Below are 19,818 nucleotides of genomic sequence, written 5' to 3'. Positions count from 1 at the left end.
TTAATGAAAATGCTACAAAGCGCCACTAAGTCTGCCAGCATGCCCCAGGATTATATATAAATCAGGTTTAGAATTAGAACTGGGGAAATTATTCTTAGAAAATAATGTATTCATCAAATTTAGCCTCCTTTTCTGTTCACACATTATCCAGGAACAGACTTGGATTTTTGCTCATGTTTTGACTGGTTTATGCTAATTTAATTCAGAAGAAATCTATAGTCTGATATATTTGCAATTATTGCTTTTGTTACTTCTATTCATAATTCCAAATTCACTTTGTGTACCTAAAAGTCTCTCTGCTCCATGATTTTTCATCATCAGTGCAAATCCCAATAGGATGTAGCCTCCTTGCAGATCAAACACCACCCAGATCAATCTCTAGCTAGGTCTTAAAGATGGTGTGGTTGGATGTTCAGTCTACCTGTCATTGGCAATCTTATTGCATCACTGAAGCTTTTGGCACCCGTGTGATTGCCAACTGTGCAGCAGTCCATGACTGGAGGACTCCTAATCTCATGAAGACCTTTCAAGATGACAGTGAAAAAGCTTCCACTGTGAATAGATATTCATGCAAGTCTTTGGAACAATTTATCTTCCCACAAACATGCTAGCCAACAAAAATTATTTTGTATAAAATTTCGTGACAAGTGAAAAGTAATCATAAATACTATCAAAATGAATCTGTAGCTTTCATATTGAAGGCATATTTGCAATTTGTTTGCTGTATTTGCCCAACTCTAGAGGCAATGCAAAAAGAACAATAATACATTATTTTTCTACTACTACTACTACCATAAAAACACTCCCAATACCAACACTATCCGAGCTGGCTCCAAGCCAAAAGTAGAAATCCACATACTCCTTCACTTTGAGAGATTGGGAGAAATTTTAACCTAGATCTGAAATTTACAGGTGGCAAACACCACTAAGCTTTGGGAAAATCAGATGTCCAGATCTGAATTGTGTGGTTCTACTATGACTGCTTCACTATTGACACAATATGGAGACAGGTTTCCGAGTGGTAGCTGTGTTAGTCTGTATCAGCAAAAACAACGAGGAGTCCTGTGGCACGTTAGAGACTAACAAATTTATTTAGGCATAAGCTTTCGTGGGCTAGAACCCACTTCATCAGATGCATGGAGTGGACAATACAGGAGCAGGTATAAATACATGAAAGGATAGGAGTTGCCTTACCAAGTGTGAGGTCAGTCTAACGAGACAATTCAGTTAACAGTAGGATACCAAGGGAGGAAAAATAACTTTTGAAGTGGTTCACAGCCACTCTCATTACCACTTCAAAAGTTATTTTTCCTCCTTGACCAGAACCACCTTCAAACGGTTGACTTAACTGTAAAAAGCTTCAATATTGCACTTTTTCATCTGTAGATGTCAAAGCACTTTACACTTTGGGAAACAGAGCCACAGTCAGGTGAAGTGACTTCCCTAAGGTCACCCTGTAGAATAGCAGCAGAGCCAGGAGTTGAACCCAGGTCTCATGAGGCTCAAGCCTGTGTTTTGTCCACTAGACTTATTGCCTCCTGATGAGAGACCAGAACAAAATTCAGTGGAAGTTAATTTAGTTAGAGTCTTCACAGAATCTCATCAAAGAAGAATGAAAAAAATATATATATTGTCAGTACTGAAATTGGTAGCAAATGATCAGGAATATTCTATAACACTACATTCTATAGGTCTTGCTAAGAGGATAAGAACTCTTCCTTTATTTTTTATGCATAGATATGTACCTTATCTGATGAATCCTTTGATTTTTTTGTTTCTCAGTGAGCTTCCAGGTGCCAAATTCTTCTTGTGTGGGAGTACCCTCAAGTGTCACATGCTTTAGTGAGAGTTGAGGGTACTCAACAACTTTTAGCAGTAGCTGAGCTCCTTACTGTGTCATTTATCATAACTACCATAAATGATGAATAAATTATTTTAAGATTAAATTAAACAAGCCTGCTGTAAGAAGAGCCCAGACAATTCCACTAGCTATATCCATTTCCAGCCTGGTTATTATTATTATTCTTTGTATTATGGTGTTATCCTGAATTTGGATCTGGTTCTGTTATTTAATGGTCTAATTATTCCTGTAAACGGACCTTTTTTACCATCTCAAGAACAACATCAGAACTTCTTTAGATATAGATCTAGGCTGTCTTTTACAATATGCAGAAAGGAGCCTGTATGCATTATCAGGGGCGGCTCTAGCTTTTTTGCCACCCCAAGCACGGCAGTCAGGCAGCCTTCAGTGGCATGCCTGCGGGAGGTTCCCAGTCCCGCGGATTCGGCGGCTTGCCTGTGGGAGGTCCACTGGTCCTGCGGCTTCGGCATACCCGCCGCTTAAATGCCACCCAAGCTGCGGGACCAGTGGACCTCCCGCAGGCACGCCGCCAAAGGCTGCCTGACTGCTGCCCTCGCAGAGACTGGCAGGGTGCCCCCCCCCGTAGCTTGCCACCCCAGGCAGGCACTTGGAGCGCTGGTGCCTGGAGCTGCCACTGTGCATTAGTAACAACTATATTGGACGGCAGCAACTCTTGGCTTTCTGGGACTACTAAGGGGGCTTCTTGGCATAGACAAGCCAGCAAATGTCTGCCCCATACCAGCTGAAAGCATCCAAACAGTTACTGAACATTTTGCTGTCTTTAATATGTTGTTACTCTGAGCAAGCGTCTGTTCTGCCTGGATGGTAGATCTGGACTTGCTACTAGTTGTATCTGCCAAGTGGCAATCGTATAACAGCACCAAATAAAATACCATACAGGCTTCAGTCTACGTAAAATGTTATGATTCTTATATGCACTGAACTTTTTGCAACCTAATTCTTTGCTATGAAGTCTTTAGACAGGTTGGGCCTCATTTACAGAAGTACCCTCTACTCTAACTGTAACCAGTGGAAGCTGAGAGTGCTTAGCTCCTCCAAATTATAGGCACAAGGCATCTCAAAAATTGGTCATCCAAAAACGATGGCAAGTAAATCAGAGGTTATTTTAGAAAGCACTGGGCTTAGCTCCACCAGGAGTAGATGAAACAAAAAGGCAGAATAATCTGCTTATTTGCAGAGAATTCAGTAATCTGGAGCCCCTGAAATAGAACACAAAGGTTTGTTTTGTGCAAAATTATTATAGTTTAAATTGTACTGCAGATTCATATCAGACAATATGAGCTGAAGGCTATTTAAGCTAGAGTGAAAGGCTCCTTAAGCTCCGTAAGAGCTGGTTGAGAAAATGGACATTTTTTCCTGCCTTATATTTCAACAAAAACGAAATAAACTTATTTTGGTCTAAATTTTGGGCATACAAATTTGGCTTTTGGAAAAAAATTGAAAACCAAAATATTTTGGATTTGGAAATCCTGCTGAGTTGCCTCATGGGAGTTGTACTTCAAATGCTTCATGCTCCCATTCTCCTCTGCAGGCCAGGCTCTCTGATTGGACTACATCTCTCATGATGGGGATAGGAGATGGCTACATCATGGAAGTTCCTGGTGATGGTGTACATGGGAGATTTGACCAGCTGGGGAACCTGGTCCATAAAGCAGAATGGGGTCATGAGAAAACCAAACTACTTTCCCTTGAGACACCATGGCAGGATATCAGAACTGAAATATTTTGGTTTTCAGCCACTTGGTTTTCAATGAAAAAAATCAAAAGCTATCCTCAGAAAGCAGACATTTTGTGGAAAATAGTTTAGTTGAAAACCCAATTTTCTTTCAAAAACAGTTTAATGAAAAATGTTTAACCAGCTCTATTCCACAGGCATATTACCAATCATAGAATCTTGAGGTTTTCAGATTGTGCCCTACACACAACTTGGTGATTCACAGAAAGCTAGTAAGTCATAGGTGATAGTTCCCCCACCTCCTTATTCTTAAATCACATTACAAAATAACTATAAATACTTTAAATAACTTCTTATTTTTACTTGTTCATAAAAGCAGTTGCTGCAGATGCCACGGGGACATTATGTGACAGTGGAGGGAGGGAAAAGATCCATACAATGGAAAATTAAAGAAGGTGGTTCATTTTTTTACAAAAGGGTATTAAGATCTCTCATCACTATGATAAAGTTCACTGCAGACACCAACAAAGTGTTAATAATTTTCCTCCAAATATTATTATTCCATTTTCTGGTGGAACAGGATCCCGTTCCTACTCCAGTCAGGAAGAAGTTAAAGAGTTCCCCTGGGCACAATCAACCCCCTGCTTGGTGCATTTGTGAAGCTGATCAAAGAGAGAGGCGCAGCTCCTTAAAAGGGAGGATCCAAGCCCAGTGCAGGGCAACACAGAGAGGCAAACAGAGCTCCCTTGCCCCACAAAGCAGGGGTTGCTTAGTAGCAGAATGGCTGAAGAGACTCTTCCAACTGGACCCACTGGAGATGTAGAGGGATCTTCTTTACTTTGTTTTCCTTTTTGTTTAGAATCCAGAACACTCACTCCAGGTTTTTTGGATTCTTAGGAAAAACTATTTCACTAAGAGAGTGGTGAAGCACTGGAATGGGTTACATAGGGAGGTGGTGGAATCTCCATCCTTGACAGAGCCCTGGCTGGGATTTAGTTGAGGTTGGTCCTGCTTTGAGCAGGGGGTTGGACTAGATGACCTCCTGAGGTCTCTTCCAACCCTAATCTTCTATGATTCTATGCAAGGGGGTAAAGGGACCCAGACTCCCTTTACAGAGAATGCCGACCTCTTACCTTGCAGTGAACTGCTGGGTAAACCCATACTGTTTTGTGGGCTGCAATGTTATGTGGTTTACTCTTACCGTTTTTTGGACTGCATTATGCTCAGAAGGGGAGGTTTCCACCTTCCAAATGCAACTAGCATTCTAGCCATGTGCACAAAGACTGACTCCTTGGTGCCTCCTCCAAACTTTTCCCTCCTGCAACCTATGCTCAATCTGTGCTCCTCCCTCCAAGTTGCTATATCCTCTAAGCAGGTTGCTATATCTTTCCTTTTACAATTATTTTTGTTGTACCTTTTGTGCAAGTATTTGCTGGCTTGCTGGGGTCAGAGATTACTAGTACATAGCTCAACCTAGGAAGATGGGTACACCAGCCCATTGCAGCCTGTTAGGCCTCATACTCCTTCAAGCATGTTGGTCTTCAAACCAGTCCTGACTACTTCTTTATGTTATTGCCGTTGGAGAGGGGACTTCCTTTTAGTCTGTTGCGGCCTCTGTATTATTGGTCCTCTATATTGCTTATATACTTTGTTTCTTATGACCTTCCTGTGTCAGACCAGATGGAAGCTGAGGTCCCATTGCAGCTTGGATTGTTGCCTTTTGCCATTGTTTTGTGAGGTTATTTGATGGCTGAACCCATCACCTGCTCACCTGTGCATAATGGCCTCAGGTTCTTGGCTCCTTTGTTGTAACAGAATTTCTGCCTAGCCTGGTGTTCTCTTAACTGGTTCTGTGTACTGTATGTCATTCCTCCACTGGGCTGAAACCGATTACTCGGAAGCAATGTCTTGGTTCTCTAACTCATCAGTCCCTGTACTGGGGTGCATTGTGATGTTCTAACAATGCCAGGTAGGGATCCCTTCCTGTCTGCTTTGCCTTTGCCATCAGCCTCTTGGCTATCTTCACTGTGGCTCTACCTTCTTGTTGCTTTGTAGGTATCCAGGGGAAGCGATCTATGTTCATATTCCCATTTGCCACTGTGTCATTTTAATTCAGCTGAAGTGTACTGTGGCCATTGTTTGAGCATAGAGTGTCAGACAAGCTAGACCTTGCAAAATGCCCCTTCGATTTCTGGATCACAGTTCTTGCTTGAGTTTCCTCCAGATAGTCCACCTCCAGAAACTGAAGTAGTAATCTACTGTGACCATGTAGTTCCTTTCATTAAAAGTTAAAAGCTTTGTTCTGACTTTTCTGCAGGGTTAGGTTGGGATTTCATGGGGCTGTAGAATCTCCTTCTTTTGTCAATCATTATACTCTTTACACACCTTGCACTGTTCCATGTACACTCTCAATTTGGGCCAGGCCAGGCGATTTACTCTCGGCCTTTATCCTCAGGGGTAAAGCATGCATCTGTCTCATCACATCAGCTCTTAAAACTGCTGGGATTACTGCTCAGTCCCCGTTAACAAAATCCCATTGTGCACACACAACTCATCTCTCACCTGGTAGTAGGAGGTGGCTCTTGCTTCTTGCGATCTGGCTAACCCAGAAGTATAATTTTTTTTACGGCCTGTAATACCCATTTTATTCAATGCTTTAATGGACTTTCAAATGCCTGTTCTTGGGTCTCTGACCATTCCCTCACTGCCTCTCTGAGTGTTAACTGTCTCAAGGGCTCACAGATTTCAGACAGATGTATGCTGGAAAGAGAATTGGCCATTTCTATCAATCACTGGATTTCCCTCACATCCTTTGCGTTTTGTTAATGGCTCTAAATTTCTCAGGGCCTAGCTAGAGTGCCTCAGAAGTCAACAGACGTCTGATGTGGGGACCTCTGTTCTCCTCAGCTTCAGCTTTTCTTCATTCAGCCCAATATTCTGCTCCTGGCACCTTTTCAGCAGTGGTATCATGATTCTGGATTGCCTTTCCCTTGACATCTCTTCTCCTGCAATAAGAATGTCATCAGGTACAATCTCAATGCCTTGGAATCCCAGTTTGCATTGGAACACCTCTAATATCAATAGGCATTCATACCCAACAATATTTGCCAAAACATGTGGCAGGTGGCTGGATGTCTCATCTAGCCCAATAGGATTCTTGGCATCACAAACTAACCTGGATAAACTGGGTTGTAAGTCCTCAATCATTTTGCTGTAAAGTGGTTTTGAATCAGTGCAGATGCTCAATTAACCTGCAGATTTTCTCACCACTAAATAAATTGCTGATCCACTCTGTGCTAGTTTCAATGGGTATGATGATGCTGGCTTGCTAGTTCCTTCTTCAGTGGCTCTACCAGAGCTAACAGAACTTTGTGTTTCTGTAGTCTCATGGGCTGCATGTGGAGGTATGTTTTTAACTTCAGCTTGCCCTCTAGGAATCCATCTCCTTGAAATATGTCCTGATATTCTGCTAGAATGCTGGACAGGGCATCCGATGACTGTTCTCTCTCCTCTCATGTTGAGGATATTCGGGTGTTGTGCTGCAACAAAGCCCTGGCTTTTACTGCTCTGCAGTCTAGCAGTGGGTGGTACTCCTGTATGTACTATAAATTCCAAACAATGTTTCACAGGTTTCTTATGGACAGCTTTCCTTTGCCCTCTGGCCTCAATGTTATTTTATTGTACACCACCGGCTCTTGGTTACAGTTCTCCAGTCTAATACTGCTATTTATCAAATGTTGCTGGGATTACATTGCTGTTGGCTCCACAATCCATCAGGAATCAAATTGGTCATTGATCTCAATAACATATAGTTGCAAGTATGGCAGTTGAATAGCTGGCAGCCTTCTTCTGCAGTAGGTGTATATTCAAATCTGCTGAAGTCACACTGCAGATATCCTCCTCGTCAATGGAAGTCTCTACATCCTCAATCACTGTATGTACTGCTGCTTTTTCTTCCTGGGATAGCTGCTGCACTGGGACATAAAGCAGTTCAGTTTCCTACACCCTTTGCACTGCTGCCCACAGATTGGGCATTTTTCATTTACGTTTTGTGTTGCTTTCCAAAGTATATATACTGAACCACATAGGCATGGGATCTAGGAATCTGGGGGGTGCTGCAGCACCCTGGCTGGTTCCCGGGGTCCTGGCTGCCAGCCCCACGCCTGGGGCTCTGCTCCTGGCCCCAGCTGTGGTCCCAGCCTTGGCCCCCTTACTCCTGTCCACATCCCCCCAGTCCCAGCTCCACAGCCCCGCTCTTGGCTCCAACTCTGGGGTCAGGTGGGAGTGCAGACAGGGGTGAGGTGGGGCACAAAGTGAAAAGTTTGGGGACCACTGGCTTTCAACACCCCCATTGTAAAAAGTGTTCCAGTGCCACTGTTGGACCATGATGCCTGCATTCTTGGCCAGTCTGTCTCTGTCCTCCCTACTGGGTTCCTTTAACTTGAGTCTATATATTTTTTCTGCACTAATGGATGTTGTTTTAATCCTTTCTCTGCCTTGTTATTTGGAGGCATTTCTGTAGGGTAGATCTGTTTCTCTCCACAATCTCGCCTGTTAATTAGAATCATGTGTCCCACAAACGATTCTGTTTCTCTCTAAGTAAGGAATCTTTAGTGTCTCCGAAGTTACATGTGGATGACAAAATTCTATGCTCTGTAACTTAAGTACCTATTCCATCTTCTGATTCTTGGTTTCAGGTAAGAGAACAGTATCTCTATACAGTCTCATTTTGTCTGGGGTCACAGTACTCAGACTCTTATCAGCAGTTCCAATGTTTTGATCATTATTCCTGGCAACAGTGTTCACTTATTGCCCTTTTTCTGCAATGAGACAATTAAAAAAAGCATTATCTTCATTTTCTCATCTTTATCCCTCATGGGCAGTTCTGTAAACAGACTCAGTTCTTGTTTCCACTGCTTCCATGATAATGCAAAGCTTTTTGTCAGGAAATCCAGCATTACTGGGTGTCTGAGTCTCTTCATGCTGGCTGTTTGTTTGGTTTCTAGGTGCTGCTTTTTTTGCCCTTTAATCACTCTCTCTTCCTTGGTGTGGGTCGCACTAGACTTTCCACTGGCACTATGTTTCATGTAATGTGTGTGGACAGTAACAGGAAAGGACTCTGTGTTTCTAAAACTAAACGGTCTCACAAAGAAAATTATTTACAGTGAGGCTGCAACTGCAGCTAGCATTCAAGCCTTGTGTAAACAGATGGACTTCCAATTTGTGCTTCTCCCTCCAAATTCCTTACAGGCTGCAACTCTGAGTAATATAAGGTGTTGGTTCTATGCAGAGGCTCTGCCCTTAAGAGCAGTCATGGGCATATCTAGATACTATTAATCATTGAGCCAAATCAGCAGTGCCTGGGGCAGCTGTTTAGTCAGAAAGAGCACTGCTGGAGCATTGGTAGACAGACAGCAAAGGTAGCCAGCAGCAAACTGTTTGTATCCAGATAGTGTAGCTATTTGTTGATGTGCTTGTCTGTTCCATGCACATCTGCTCCCAATTTAGGTTAGTGAAGAACTGGTCCTTTATATAATGAAAACATTTCAGTACCCAGTGCTGTAATCCTTACTTCAGGTCTCTCAACATATGTGCAGTGTGCCCAGCAATCTGATAGCAGCAGCCGCTGCCAGGTGAAGAGCCAGTAGCCCGCCACTGAAATGAGTCAACGGGCACTCATCAAGGATATGCGACATAGTCTGATGTTGACCATATCTACATTGTGGGTAGAGAAACCCCATTTGAAGAGACTGGCCACACAATTGCCCTGTCCTGTTTGAAACTGATTCAGGGATGACCACAAGTGCCTTGGCAGGTCAAAACTTGGTGAACAGATGGTTGGGCCAGTGACAAGAGAGTGATTAATTACTGTCGTTGCTGACCATTCATTACACCAAGCAGATTCCAACATCATGTTCTGTGGCAGCATAAGTTACTAAAAAGGATTGTCTAGAAGACAGGAGAACTGATGTGTGGTTGAAGAGATCTGAGTACAGAGGCAAGTTGCTGTTCTCACGGATCTTAGTCAGAAGCATGATGGAGGCCCCCTCATGGCGGTTATGGGGAGGTGCTATGTTACTAAGTATTGGCAGCCATGGCAACAGAATTGCATGTAAAGTCCCAATAACAATGCTAGTTTGTTAAGCTCTACATCAACCTCAGGTGAACTCCCATTTATTGAAATGTGAATGCAAAATATTTCAACGGGAATTTTGCCTGCATGAGGACTGCAGGATTACATATACAAAGTGTGGAAATATCAAAGTGCTAGACTTGTTGCTTAGTTTTTGAAGATTAATTTCTCTCTTCATTCAAGTAACAGTCAGCCAAAGGATTTGCTCTATATTAGTGACTGACCATAACCTTGTGAACTCTATGAAAATTAACTGTGAGAAAAAGAATCACTTGTGCTGAGAACATGAATGCCAAAGCTTTGCACAGAATCTATTTCTGAATTGCTGTTGTGTTTGAGAAAAAAAGGACCAACTGCAAGCTCCTGAACTTACACTATGCAGAGAGATGCCTGAAATGAATAAGCCCATTTACATGCACACCAGGCTAGTGGGCTTTTAACTAGACATACGCACTCTCAAATGCACAATTGGAATGTGTACCCTGTGTTCCTACACACATAATTTAGGCATGCAGAAATATATGAATATAAAAATATTTGCTGATGAAAACCTGGCCCAGGATGTTTTAAATGGAAATATCAGAAATATAAACTAACCTTTTTGATAAAACACCACCAGTAGCTGAAAACTCCCAAATGTCCAGTTATTCAAAATTTTGGGAAATAAATCTTTCCTGGCCTAAGAACATTCATTTCAAGTTTCAGTCTAAAGCAGGAGTCAGCAACCTTTCAGAAGTGGTGTGCCGAGTCTTTATTCACTCTAATTTAAGGTTTCATGTGCCAGTAATACATTTTAACATTTTTGAAGATCTGTTTCTATACGTCTATAATATATAACTAAGCTACTGTTGAATGTAAAGTAAATAAGGTTTTTAAAATGTTTAAGAAGCTTCATTTAAAATTAAATTAAAATGCAGAGCCCCCCCAGACTGGTGGCCAGGACCTGGGCAGTGTGAGTGCCGCTGAAAATCAGCTCGCATGCTGCCTTCAGCACACATGCCATAGGTTGCCTATCCCTGGTCTAAAGTAACATTAATTTCTTGCACCCAGGTTATAAATCCCTGAAATACAGAATAAGGCACAGATAGACCCTTAACAGTGCCAACACTAGTGTCCTGCTATAATACTGAGCAATTATTTATTTACATTTTTAAAACACAGTAAATGTAATTAAATAAATGTGATGAAGAACTAATGTGCCTAATTGTCTAATTATACAAGGTGAACTAAGCTACATAATTACATACTTAATTAATTATGTAAGTACATATTATATAGCTGAAGCATGTTATATAATTAGGGGAAATGTAAACTTTCACCAGAGAATCCATCATAAGTTACATTGGATGGGAATAAGACAGTCACACTTCTGAGTAATGTCCACTCTCCATTACAAGAGTAATTGATTTATCTAATTAGGTGATAGAGTGCCTGGACTTGTCTGTGGGACAAGCAAGGATTCTATTAACAGCAATGGGATCATTCAAATTTACAGCATATTAAACCTTTTTTATGCCACTTGGCATTTCTGGAAGTGGCAGTTATGCATTTAAAAATATATCAAGTTGATCCTACAGCAATCTCTCTCAAAAGCTGCTAATCACAGTATCCTATATCAAGTAATCAATTTTTATAACATTGTGCCATTATTTTAAAAGATTAGTAGATTCCCAAGGCAAACCACAGGATTTTTTAGTTTTCCAAATTACTAAAATTGAGTGAAAGTTTCTTCAATCAAAATTTGTCCAGTTTCCATTTTGTGAAATGTTCTTGGAAGCAGAATAGTTTTTCAAATTTTCAGTGAGATTTCAAATTAGTGTCTTTTTGCTATTAGAACAGGAGGAAATGCATTTTTGGTGCACCAAAACTTTTTGTGAATTTGTGTTGAATTCAGCACGTTGTTTGAGCCACCAAAAAATAAAAATAAAAAAGCTAGAATTTTTTTTAAATGTAGAAACAGTTCATTTTGACATTTTTAAATAAACCATTTTAATTTGGTGTAATTTTAAATCAACAGTAGAAACATTTCATTCAATCCAAATGAATTGTTTTTGTTTCATCGAGAAATATAAAAGAAATCTGTACTGGATAGAAACAAACCAAATTTGGGGGTATTTTTCAGTTTGGTCACCTTTTCCTTTCCTTTTCAAGATAGACTCAATTATCATCTCAAAAGATTATTCACTCCAAGTGATGGCAGGTGGCATTTTGATTATAATGGCCAGCTTTGGGTTCCCCGGCAAAACAGGACTTATTTTCAAAGATTAGACTTATATTACACGGGCACAAGCTTCTTCCATCATGGAGCCTAGGGTGAAACAAGCCCAATATCTACATTCTTATATTTTTCAGAATTGGATCTGACTCTATCATGATTAGCTTTTGAATTTTGCATATCTATTACTTACATAGCAACCAAAAACACGCTGGGCATTTTGCCAACAAATAAAAAGGCAGATCCTGGCAAGAAAGAGTTTACAATCTATACATTATAAACTGAAGCATAGGCCACTTCTAGAGGAAAGATACCAGATAAAGTGGATTATTAGTCCAATGTGATATGGTGAACTTCATATCTTTAAATTACCCGCTACTCCTTGACATTAAAGGGTAGGATAAAGTGCCCATTCAAGTGCGTGACAGTGCACAACTCTAAAATGCAACATCTATTTTGTTTAATGGAGACCTGAATGTGCAATGATAGCAGGACTGGGCTCTTTATGAAATAATCATGTATTTTAGGACATGCATTGAAGCCAAACAGTTTACTGGGGCCCTAATGCTGCAAACATTTATGCATGGACAGGGCCAGATTAACTCTTCTGTGGGCCTGGGGCTGTTAGATTTTATGAGGCGCCTGTATACAAGTCTTTTTCCTAACTTAAAACAAAACAATCATAACTATGGCATGGAGGCTATTAATGCTATATTAAACTTGCCTTTTAATTAACAAAGCCATTCTGTGGTTACATTTCAGTCTTAAAACATGTAGAATATAGTTAAAGTTAATTCAAAATAGCCTACTTCTTACCTTAGAATAGCTGTTATATTAGGTTTTTTCTGAGAAGGAGTTTAGGTGCAGGAGAGGGATCCAGGCTGGGGCAGAGTGTTGGGGTGTGGGTGAGGGATGTGGGACTTTGGAGGGAGTTTGGTGCAGGAAGGGATTCTGACCTGGGGTTGGGGTGTAGGAGGGGGTGCGAGGTGTAGACTCCAGCCGGGAGGCACTTACCACAGGCAGCTCCTGGCCAGTGGCACAGTCTCTGCATGCCCCTGGAGAGAGGGAGACAGCGTGTTTACATGTGCTGCCTGCACCCGCAAGTGCCACCTCTGCAGCTCCCACTGGCCAATTCCCAGCCAATGAAAGCTCCCACTGGCCAGTTCCCAGCCAATGAGAGCTCCTACTGACCAGTTCCCAGCCAATGAGAGCTGCAGGGATGGTGCTGGAGGTGGGGGCAGCACACAGAGCTGCCTCCCCCCCCCCCAGGGGCCACAGAGATGTGCCGGCAACTAGTCACTTCCAGGAGCAGCATGGGGCCAGAGCATGCAGGCAGCCTGCCTGAGCTCTGCTGCACCGATGGACTTTTAGTGGCCCAGAGATTGCAATTGACTGTCAGAAGCTCCAGAATCAACCAGTCGATCATGATCAATGGGTTGGTGACCACTGAACTGTATATAATATGGATTTATTTTTGCGGGGCCCTCCTTAGTCCGAGGCCCTGGGCTGCAGACCCTAAGGCCCTTGCATTAATCGGGCCCTGTGCATGAGCACAGCTTTCCACACAGGTAGTCTCACTGGAAAGAATTATTCATTTGTATAAAGTTACATATGTGCATATTTGCAGGATTGGGGCTTAAAATATCCTCAGGAAATCTTATCCCCCATCACCCAAGTTTTAATGTTGCTAAAGGAATATGCAATATTTCTCCTTTAAAAATAGCGGTCTAGATTTTGCCTTCATGTACACCCTGGTATACCCATTCAAATCAACGAGCATGCACAGGTTTATATGAGAGTGGAACTGTGTCCAACACTTTGAAAAGAAATAGACAATGAAATGCACAGGAAAATAATCTCTCACCTTCCAAGTCTTCCTTTTCAAAATGCGTTTTGAGAATGGAACGAGTGCCACCTCTGTCCACGACAGCTTCTTCATCATTTCTCTGCAAAACAGAAATATATACGTAGGAGTCTTTTCTTTTTGTAACCTGCTAGCAAGATTGAAGTGTAAGTATAAATAATTTTAATTTTCACTTTTCCGGTTTTTCCCTCAGACATAAGGTTTAAAGAATCTCTTTTCTCTTATTAAAATCTATTTTTCATATGGCAGCTTTTATTGTGCAGTGTTTAAAACTGGCTTTGATGTGAAGAAATTAGATCTGTTGTGACACCATGCGAGATGATGAGTAAACTCTGGTTTCTGGGAAACAATAAAATCATGAGCCAGACGATGAAGGAAGAGGTGACCAGTTGAGGCAGTTACACTATTGTGCTCTTAGGGCTAGTCTACACTTACCGCGCGGGTCGACGCGGTGAGTTCGACTTTCCGGAGTTCGAACTATCGCGTCTGATCTAGACGCGATAGTTCGAACTCCGGAAGCGCTAGTTCGAACTCCGGTACTCCACCTCGGCAGCTGGAGTTAGCAGAGTCGACCTTGGAGCCGCGGAGTTCGGTTCCGCGGCGTCTGGACGGGTACGTAGTTCGAACTAGGGTAGTTCGAATTCAGCTACGCTATTCACGTAGCTGAATTTGCGTACCCTAGTTCGACCCCCATTCTTAGTGTAGACCTGCCCTTAGAGAAACAGCTGTATGCATGCAATTTTGTCTCTGGAAAAAGAACTTCTGTAAACAAGATGACATTATGAACTATTCGCAAAACAAAAAAATCATAAACATTAGCAGTGTTAATACTATCGTTAAGTTGGAGAACATTAGTCTCAGTAAAAATGTTGATGTGAAAAAAATTCTAATCCCTTGAAAGCAATTAGTCTCAATTATTAGATGAACTGTAATGCTTTCACTTGTCTAGTTTCAGATTTATGAATGCTTTATAGTTACACTATAGAGTACACAGTGTACTCTAATTCTATATATTGCATGCAAACTCCCTTCTATTTATTTATTTATTTTTGGTATACTGAATGCTCTGATTTTATGTTGTAGTTATAGCATACATTTTAATAGTGTAAGCAGTCAGCTCTACATTCTGACTATACATATACTATGATTGTAAATACTTTATGCTCTGATATACTGTCAGTGTATTGTATGCTGGAATGGTCTACTTTGGTACTGTGTCCTGCAGCGAAAGCTAATGTTAAAGCTAAAAGGCATGACATGCTGCTAGTTGGGACACAAACTGTAATGAATTAAATATACCCAGTATTCCCTAAAGATACTAACCCCCTGGAAAGTCAGCCATGATGCACAGGTAGTAAACTGAATGCTGATTTTCCAAGGAGCAGCATATTTGTGCTTACAAAAACAGTTACCTTCATTTTACAAAGGAAGAGAGACTGATAGCGATTATCAGTGAATGGCTACTGGATCAGATGAAGAGAAAAAAATTAAACAAACAAAAGCATTAATTAACATATAATGAATATATATTACATGACATTAGTAGCAAGTGGAAGAGGCTTAGAAAATATTAGAATTTAGACCTTCCTGACTTTTATTTTTGAAAAGCACACCCTAGTAAAAGCCTGGTGCAGAGGAGTTGCTTAGAATACCAGTGTTTAAAGCTAAAAATGGATAAAAGAGTGAAAGAAACATGAAGAGAAATTGCACCACATGAGCCCTTCTCCTTTAAGGAGAAACAGCAAGGGCTAGATCTAGAGCTGAACGTTATGCATTTTGGGATCCAAGATTTTGCTTCAGGTTCATCTAGGGTTGCCAACCCTCCAAGATTGTCCTGGAATCTCCAGGAATCATAAGATTATGTCATGTCATGAAATCTCCAGGAATTCATCCAACCAAAGTTGCAACTCTATGTTCATCTCGCCTTTACAAATGGCTGTTATTATGCTGCAGCTATTTCATATACGAGAGTCTGGGAACTGCATCAGCACAAGGCTATTAAAAAGAGATGGTAACAGTGCCTTTATTAGATCTTTCTATCAGATAAGGGTACATAACAAAAATTTTACAAGGAGGTAGGAGCCTTCTGTTGAAATCATTTTGCCTCCTAATACATTAGAGTTAATTAATCTATTGAATGGACTAGGACTTTTTTTAAAAAATTTTTACGAGTCATTCGATCATATTAACATTATAGACTAAATTAATCCATTATTGTAGGCAGTAAGACACATCAGGTTGTGTGTCACATTGAAATACTGCCGTGCTCCTGGGTGAATTGTTCGGTATGAAGCCAAAAGGCCAAGTATTACAGCAATGTAAGAAGTAATGCTCTTCTTGCATAAGTCATTCCCAATAGTTTCTCACTGTGGTTAGGAAAAGGCTCTATGGAAGCAGCATTAAGGAAAAATCCTAATCCATATTACATTGTTTTTATAATTAATTTATTTATAGACAAGTTAAAATAAAGTAAAAAAATTAACATTGATTAAAAATTATAAATTTATTATTTATAAACTTGATGCACACATTATTCTACCTTTGACTTTTTTATTCCCACCTCCACCCCCTGCACACATTTCCCTTTCATCTTCAGGGAGTCTCTGTCCAATTTATCTCCTTCCCTTGCAAGAGGGCATCTTCCATTAACATTAGATGGAAAAATAGTTAGACTGAGAGTTGTCTGTTGCTCCTGTTTTAGTGGTCAAACCTGAGCAAGCCCAATTAAACAGGCACTGTGACTTTTTGACTTCCCAAACAGCACCATATAGAACCATTCTGTACTCAGTACCGTGGTAACATCATGGTTCCTGTACTGCCTCTCCTCCCAAGTCAGCTACTAAATCTGCACAATAGGGTCCCGATCTCTATTGGGATCCTTGGCACAGCTACAATACAACTAACGAATAATGATAGTGGCAAACATGCTGACCACACCCTCCCATCGTGACTAAAGATTAGGAAATTAATTTCAATTTTTAATATTTTATTAGTGTTTCAGCAAAACTTTATATAGTGTCATTATTTTTAAATATTCTCATAAATGAGAGGCTCAAACAGGAAGTACAGGCCAAAACCACCATATGAAAGTCATGGAAGGTGGAATGCTTATTCTAGATGACTTAGTGATATTCAGTACATGAAAAATAATTTTATTTATTAAGCACCCCTCTCACCCTCAAGTAAAGTGTTCAAGGAGCGAGACTAACAATTAAAATACAGTAATAATTAAGAACTCAACCATGACTCTATGGAAGTCAATATTAGTCTTTCCAATGACTTCAGTGGGAGCAGAATCAGGCTCTAAGGCTACAGGTATATCAAAGCCTTGAGTTTTACAACATATCATTGTAGCTTTTCTTACTTTTAGCCCATTTTGAAGAGGCTGCACACTCAGCAATTTATATGACACAGAACTAAGGTGCTCAAATTATCTTGTTATACTGGAGTAGTTTGCAAGTAAATTTATGGACACACTGACCATGCAAGAGCCCTTCGAATTGTCCATTATTGCATTGAGATGCTTGCTGACTTCAGTGAACAATGTGGTCTAGTGCTTAAAGCCTGGGAGTGGGCTCCGGAAAGTCCTGATTTCTAATCCTGGCTCTGTCACTGACTTGCTGTGTGGCTTTGGGAAAGTCACTTAGTCTCTGTGTCTCAGCTTCCCCATATGTAAAATAGGGATAATAATACTTCCTCATGGTGGTGTTCAGAGGCATAATTAATCAATACTTGTACAGCACTTTGAAGCTGGAGAATGCCCAGTATTTTAATTCTATAGTGTGTTCATTTTCCATATGTAAAGATGTCTTGATAGATAGCAGTAGAGCAATAAAAGCGTAACATTTAGGGATATATAAAATGCTTTCTCAAAAAAAAGATACATTCTCATAGGCCCTGGAATGGTTCACCGGTGCACAACTACAGACAATATTTTTGTCAGGGTTTTACATTTGGGCCTGATTCTCATCTCATTTACATAGGTTGAAAATTAGGAGTAATTCTGTTGAAGTCATTGAAGTAACACTACTGTGAAACTGATATTAGACCAGAATCAGGCTTTTTTTGTATTAAAAATTACAATGATTTCTGTCTTCTTTTTTTTTATTATTTTTTTACCATTTACTGGTGCCTTATGCCCTTTATACAATTATCAGGCTATGATTTTTCCTTTAAAAAAAATTATGACAAAATTATTTCCTTAGAAATAATCAAATAATTTAAAACCACACAGTACAACAATCAAACAAAACATCCAGGGTAAAACAATAAGAGCAAGATGAGTCCTTTAGGGCTTTAGGTGAAACCCTGAGCTATTTAGGGTGAAACCCTGATTCTTGACTCCATTGGGAACAGGATTTCACCCATTTAGATCATCACAAATGAATACCAGTATGTCCTTTATTCCACACCACTTCACATTTTCTATATGCCAGATATTTTACAAAAAAACTATTTTTAAATGTTTTAAAAATTGCACTGGTACTAATTTTTGTCTCCCACTATCTGCAAATACTCAAATGCATGATGATGAGCACAGTGCAGGTACCTAAGGGTACGTCTACACTTCAACCTAGAAGGGTAATTTCCAGCTCGATGAAACACACCCACACAAGACCTGATTGAACTAGCATGCTGGAAGCAGGGGCGGCTCTAGCAATTTCGCCGCCCCAAGCACAGCGGTACACCACGGGGGGCACTCTGCCAGTCGCCGGTCCCGCAGCTCCGGTGGACCTCCTGCAGACGTGCCTCCGGAGGGTCCGCTGGTCCCGCAGCTCGGGTGGACCTCCCGCAGGCACACCTGCGGATGCTCCACCGAAGCCGTGGGACCAGCGGTCCCTCCACAGGCACGCCTGCGGGAGGTCCACCGGAGCCGCCTGCCGCCCTCCCGGCGACCGGCAGAGCACCCCCCGTGGCATGCCGCCCCAAGCACGCGCTTGGCGTGCTGGAGCCTGGAGCCGCCCCTGGCTGGAAGTATCTGAAATAGCTTTTCCATACACAATTATGACATAATTGTAAGGCCTAACATCCCAGAACATTCTAATGCTAGAACTCTGGCAAGCTGGGAATCAACTCTTTTCAGTTGTATAAGCCCTAATTTCTAATCATATATATGAGGCAGAGATCAATATCCTTAAACCTGTCATTGTTTCAGAACAGTATATTGCCCATTCCACACCGCAGACATAATAAAACCACCTCAATGAGCAGTGGTAGCTCTGTCACCAACATACCACTGTGCACATTACCTCTTATGCCAGCAAAATTTATGTCTGTCGGGGTGTTTTTTTCACACCCCCGAGCAACATACGTTTTGCCAACATAAGTGGTTGCGTAGACTAATACAGGTTTGTGTTTTAATAATAGCTGTTGTAATCTGCTCAGAAGTTTTCAATCTTAGTAGTAGTCCCAGTTAAAGATGGGCTAGCAGGCAGAGTCCAGATGAGATGTTTAAAGTTGCATAATAAATGCAACTTATCACCTTGCTTCCAACAAAGTATCACACGCACGCGTGTGCACACACTCTCTTCAGATTTTTTCTGGGTAATGGAACTATAGATGTATATACATCAGCATCTTCACAACAGACTAATGACAACATTTCAATATTTAAAATCTATGTGATAAATATGCATGTTATTTATAAATTCATAAAAAGCATAATAAATACATGATTTTTTAAAATAAATGTATAAACATGTGTCATAAAAACTACCTAAATACTGCATTCAAGTGCCCAGACTCACTCAGATTGCTGCAGTATACAAAACATAGAATCATAGAAATGCAGGGCTAAACAGGACTTCAAGACTAATCCTGTGCTGAGGCGGGACCAAGTAAACCTAGATCATCCCTGACAGGTGTTTGTCCAATCTGTTCATAAAAACTTCCAATATTGGGGATTCCACACTTCCCTTGGAAGACTATTCCAGTACTAACTACCCTTATCATTGGAAAGTTTTTCCTAATATCTAACTTAAATCTCCCTTGCTGACGATTAAGCTGATTACTTCTTGTCCTACCTTTATTGGTCATGGAGAACAATCAA

General features: G+C 40.9%; 1 protein-coding gene across 1 annotated transcript in view; it reads right to left on the bottom strand.

The window, feature by feature from the left end:
- SLC4A10 (solute carrier family 4 member 10) overlaps window positions 1-19,818 on the bottom strand; it is a 191,642-nt gene that overhangs the window by 149,008 nt on the left and 22,816 nt on the right. The window contains exon 2 of the mRNA XM_045033036.1: window positions 13,770-13,851. Coding sequence (XP_044888971.1) covers window positions 13,770-13,851 — 82 coding nt within the window. The remainder of the gene's footprint in view (window positions 1-13,769; window positions 13,852-19,818) is intronic.

This window comes from Mauremys mutica, chromosome 10 (genome assembly GCF_020497125.1).
Source record: "Mauremys mutica isolate MM-2020 ecotype Southern chromosome 10, ASM2049712v1, whole genome shotgun sequence".
Classification (NCBI taxonomy): Eukaryota; Metazoa; Chordata; order Testudines; family Geoemydidae; genus Mauremys; species Mauremys mutica.
The sequence above is the reverse complement of the archived record's forward strand: the minus strand, read 5'-3'. Positions and strand labels throughout refer to the sequence as shown.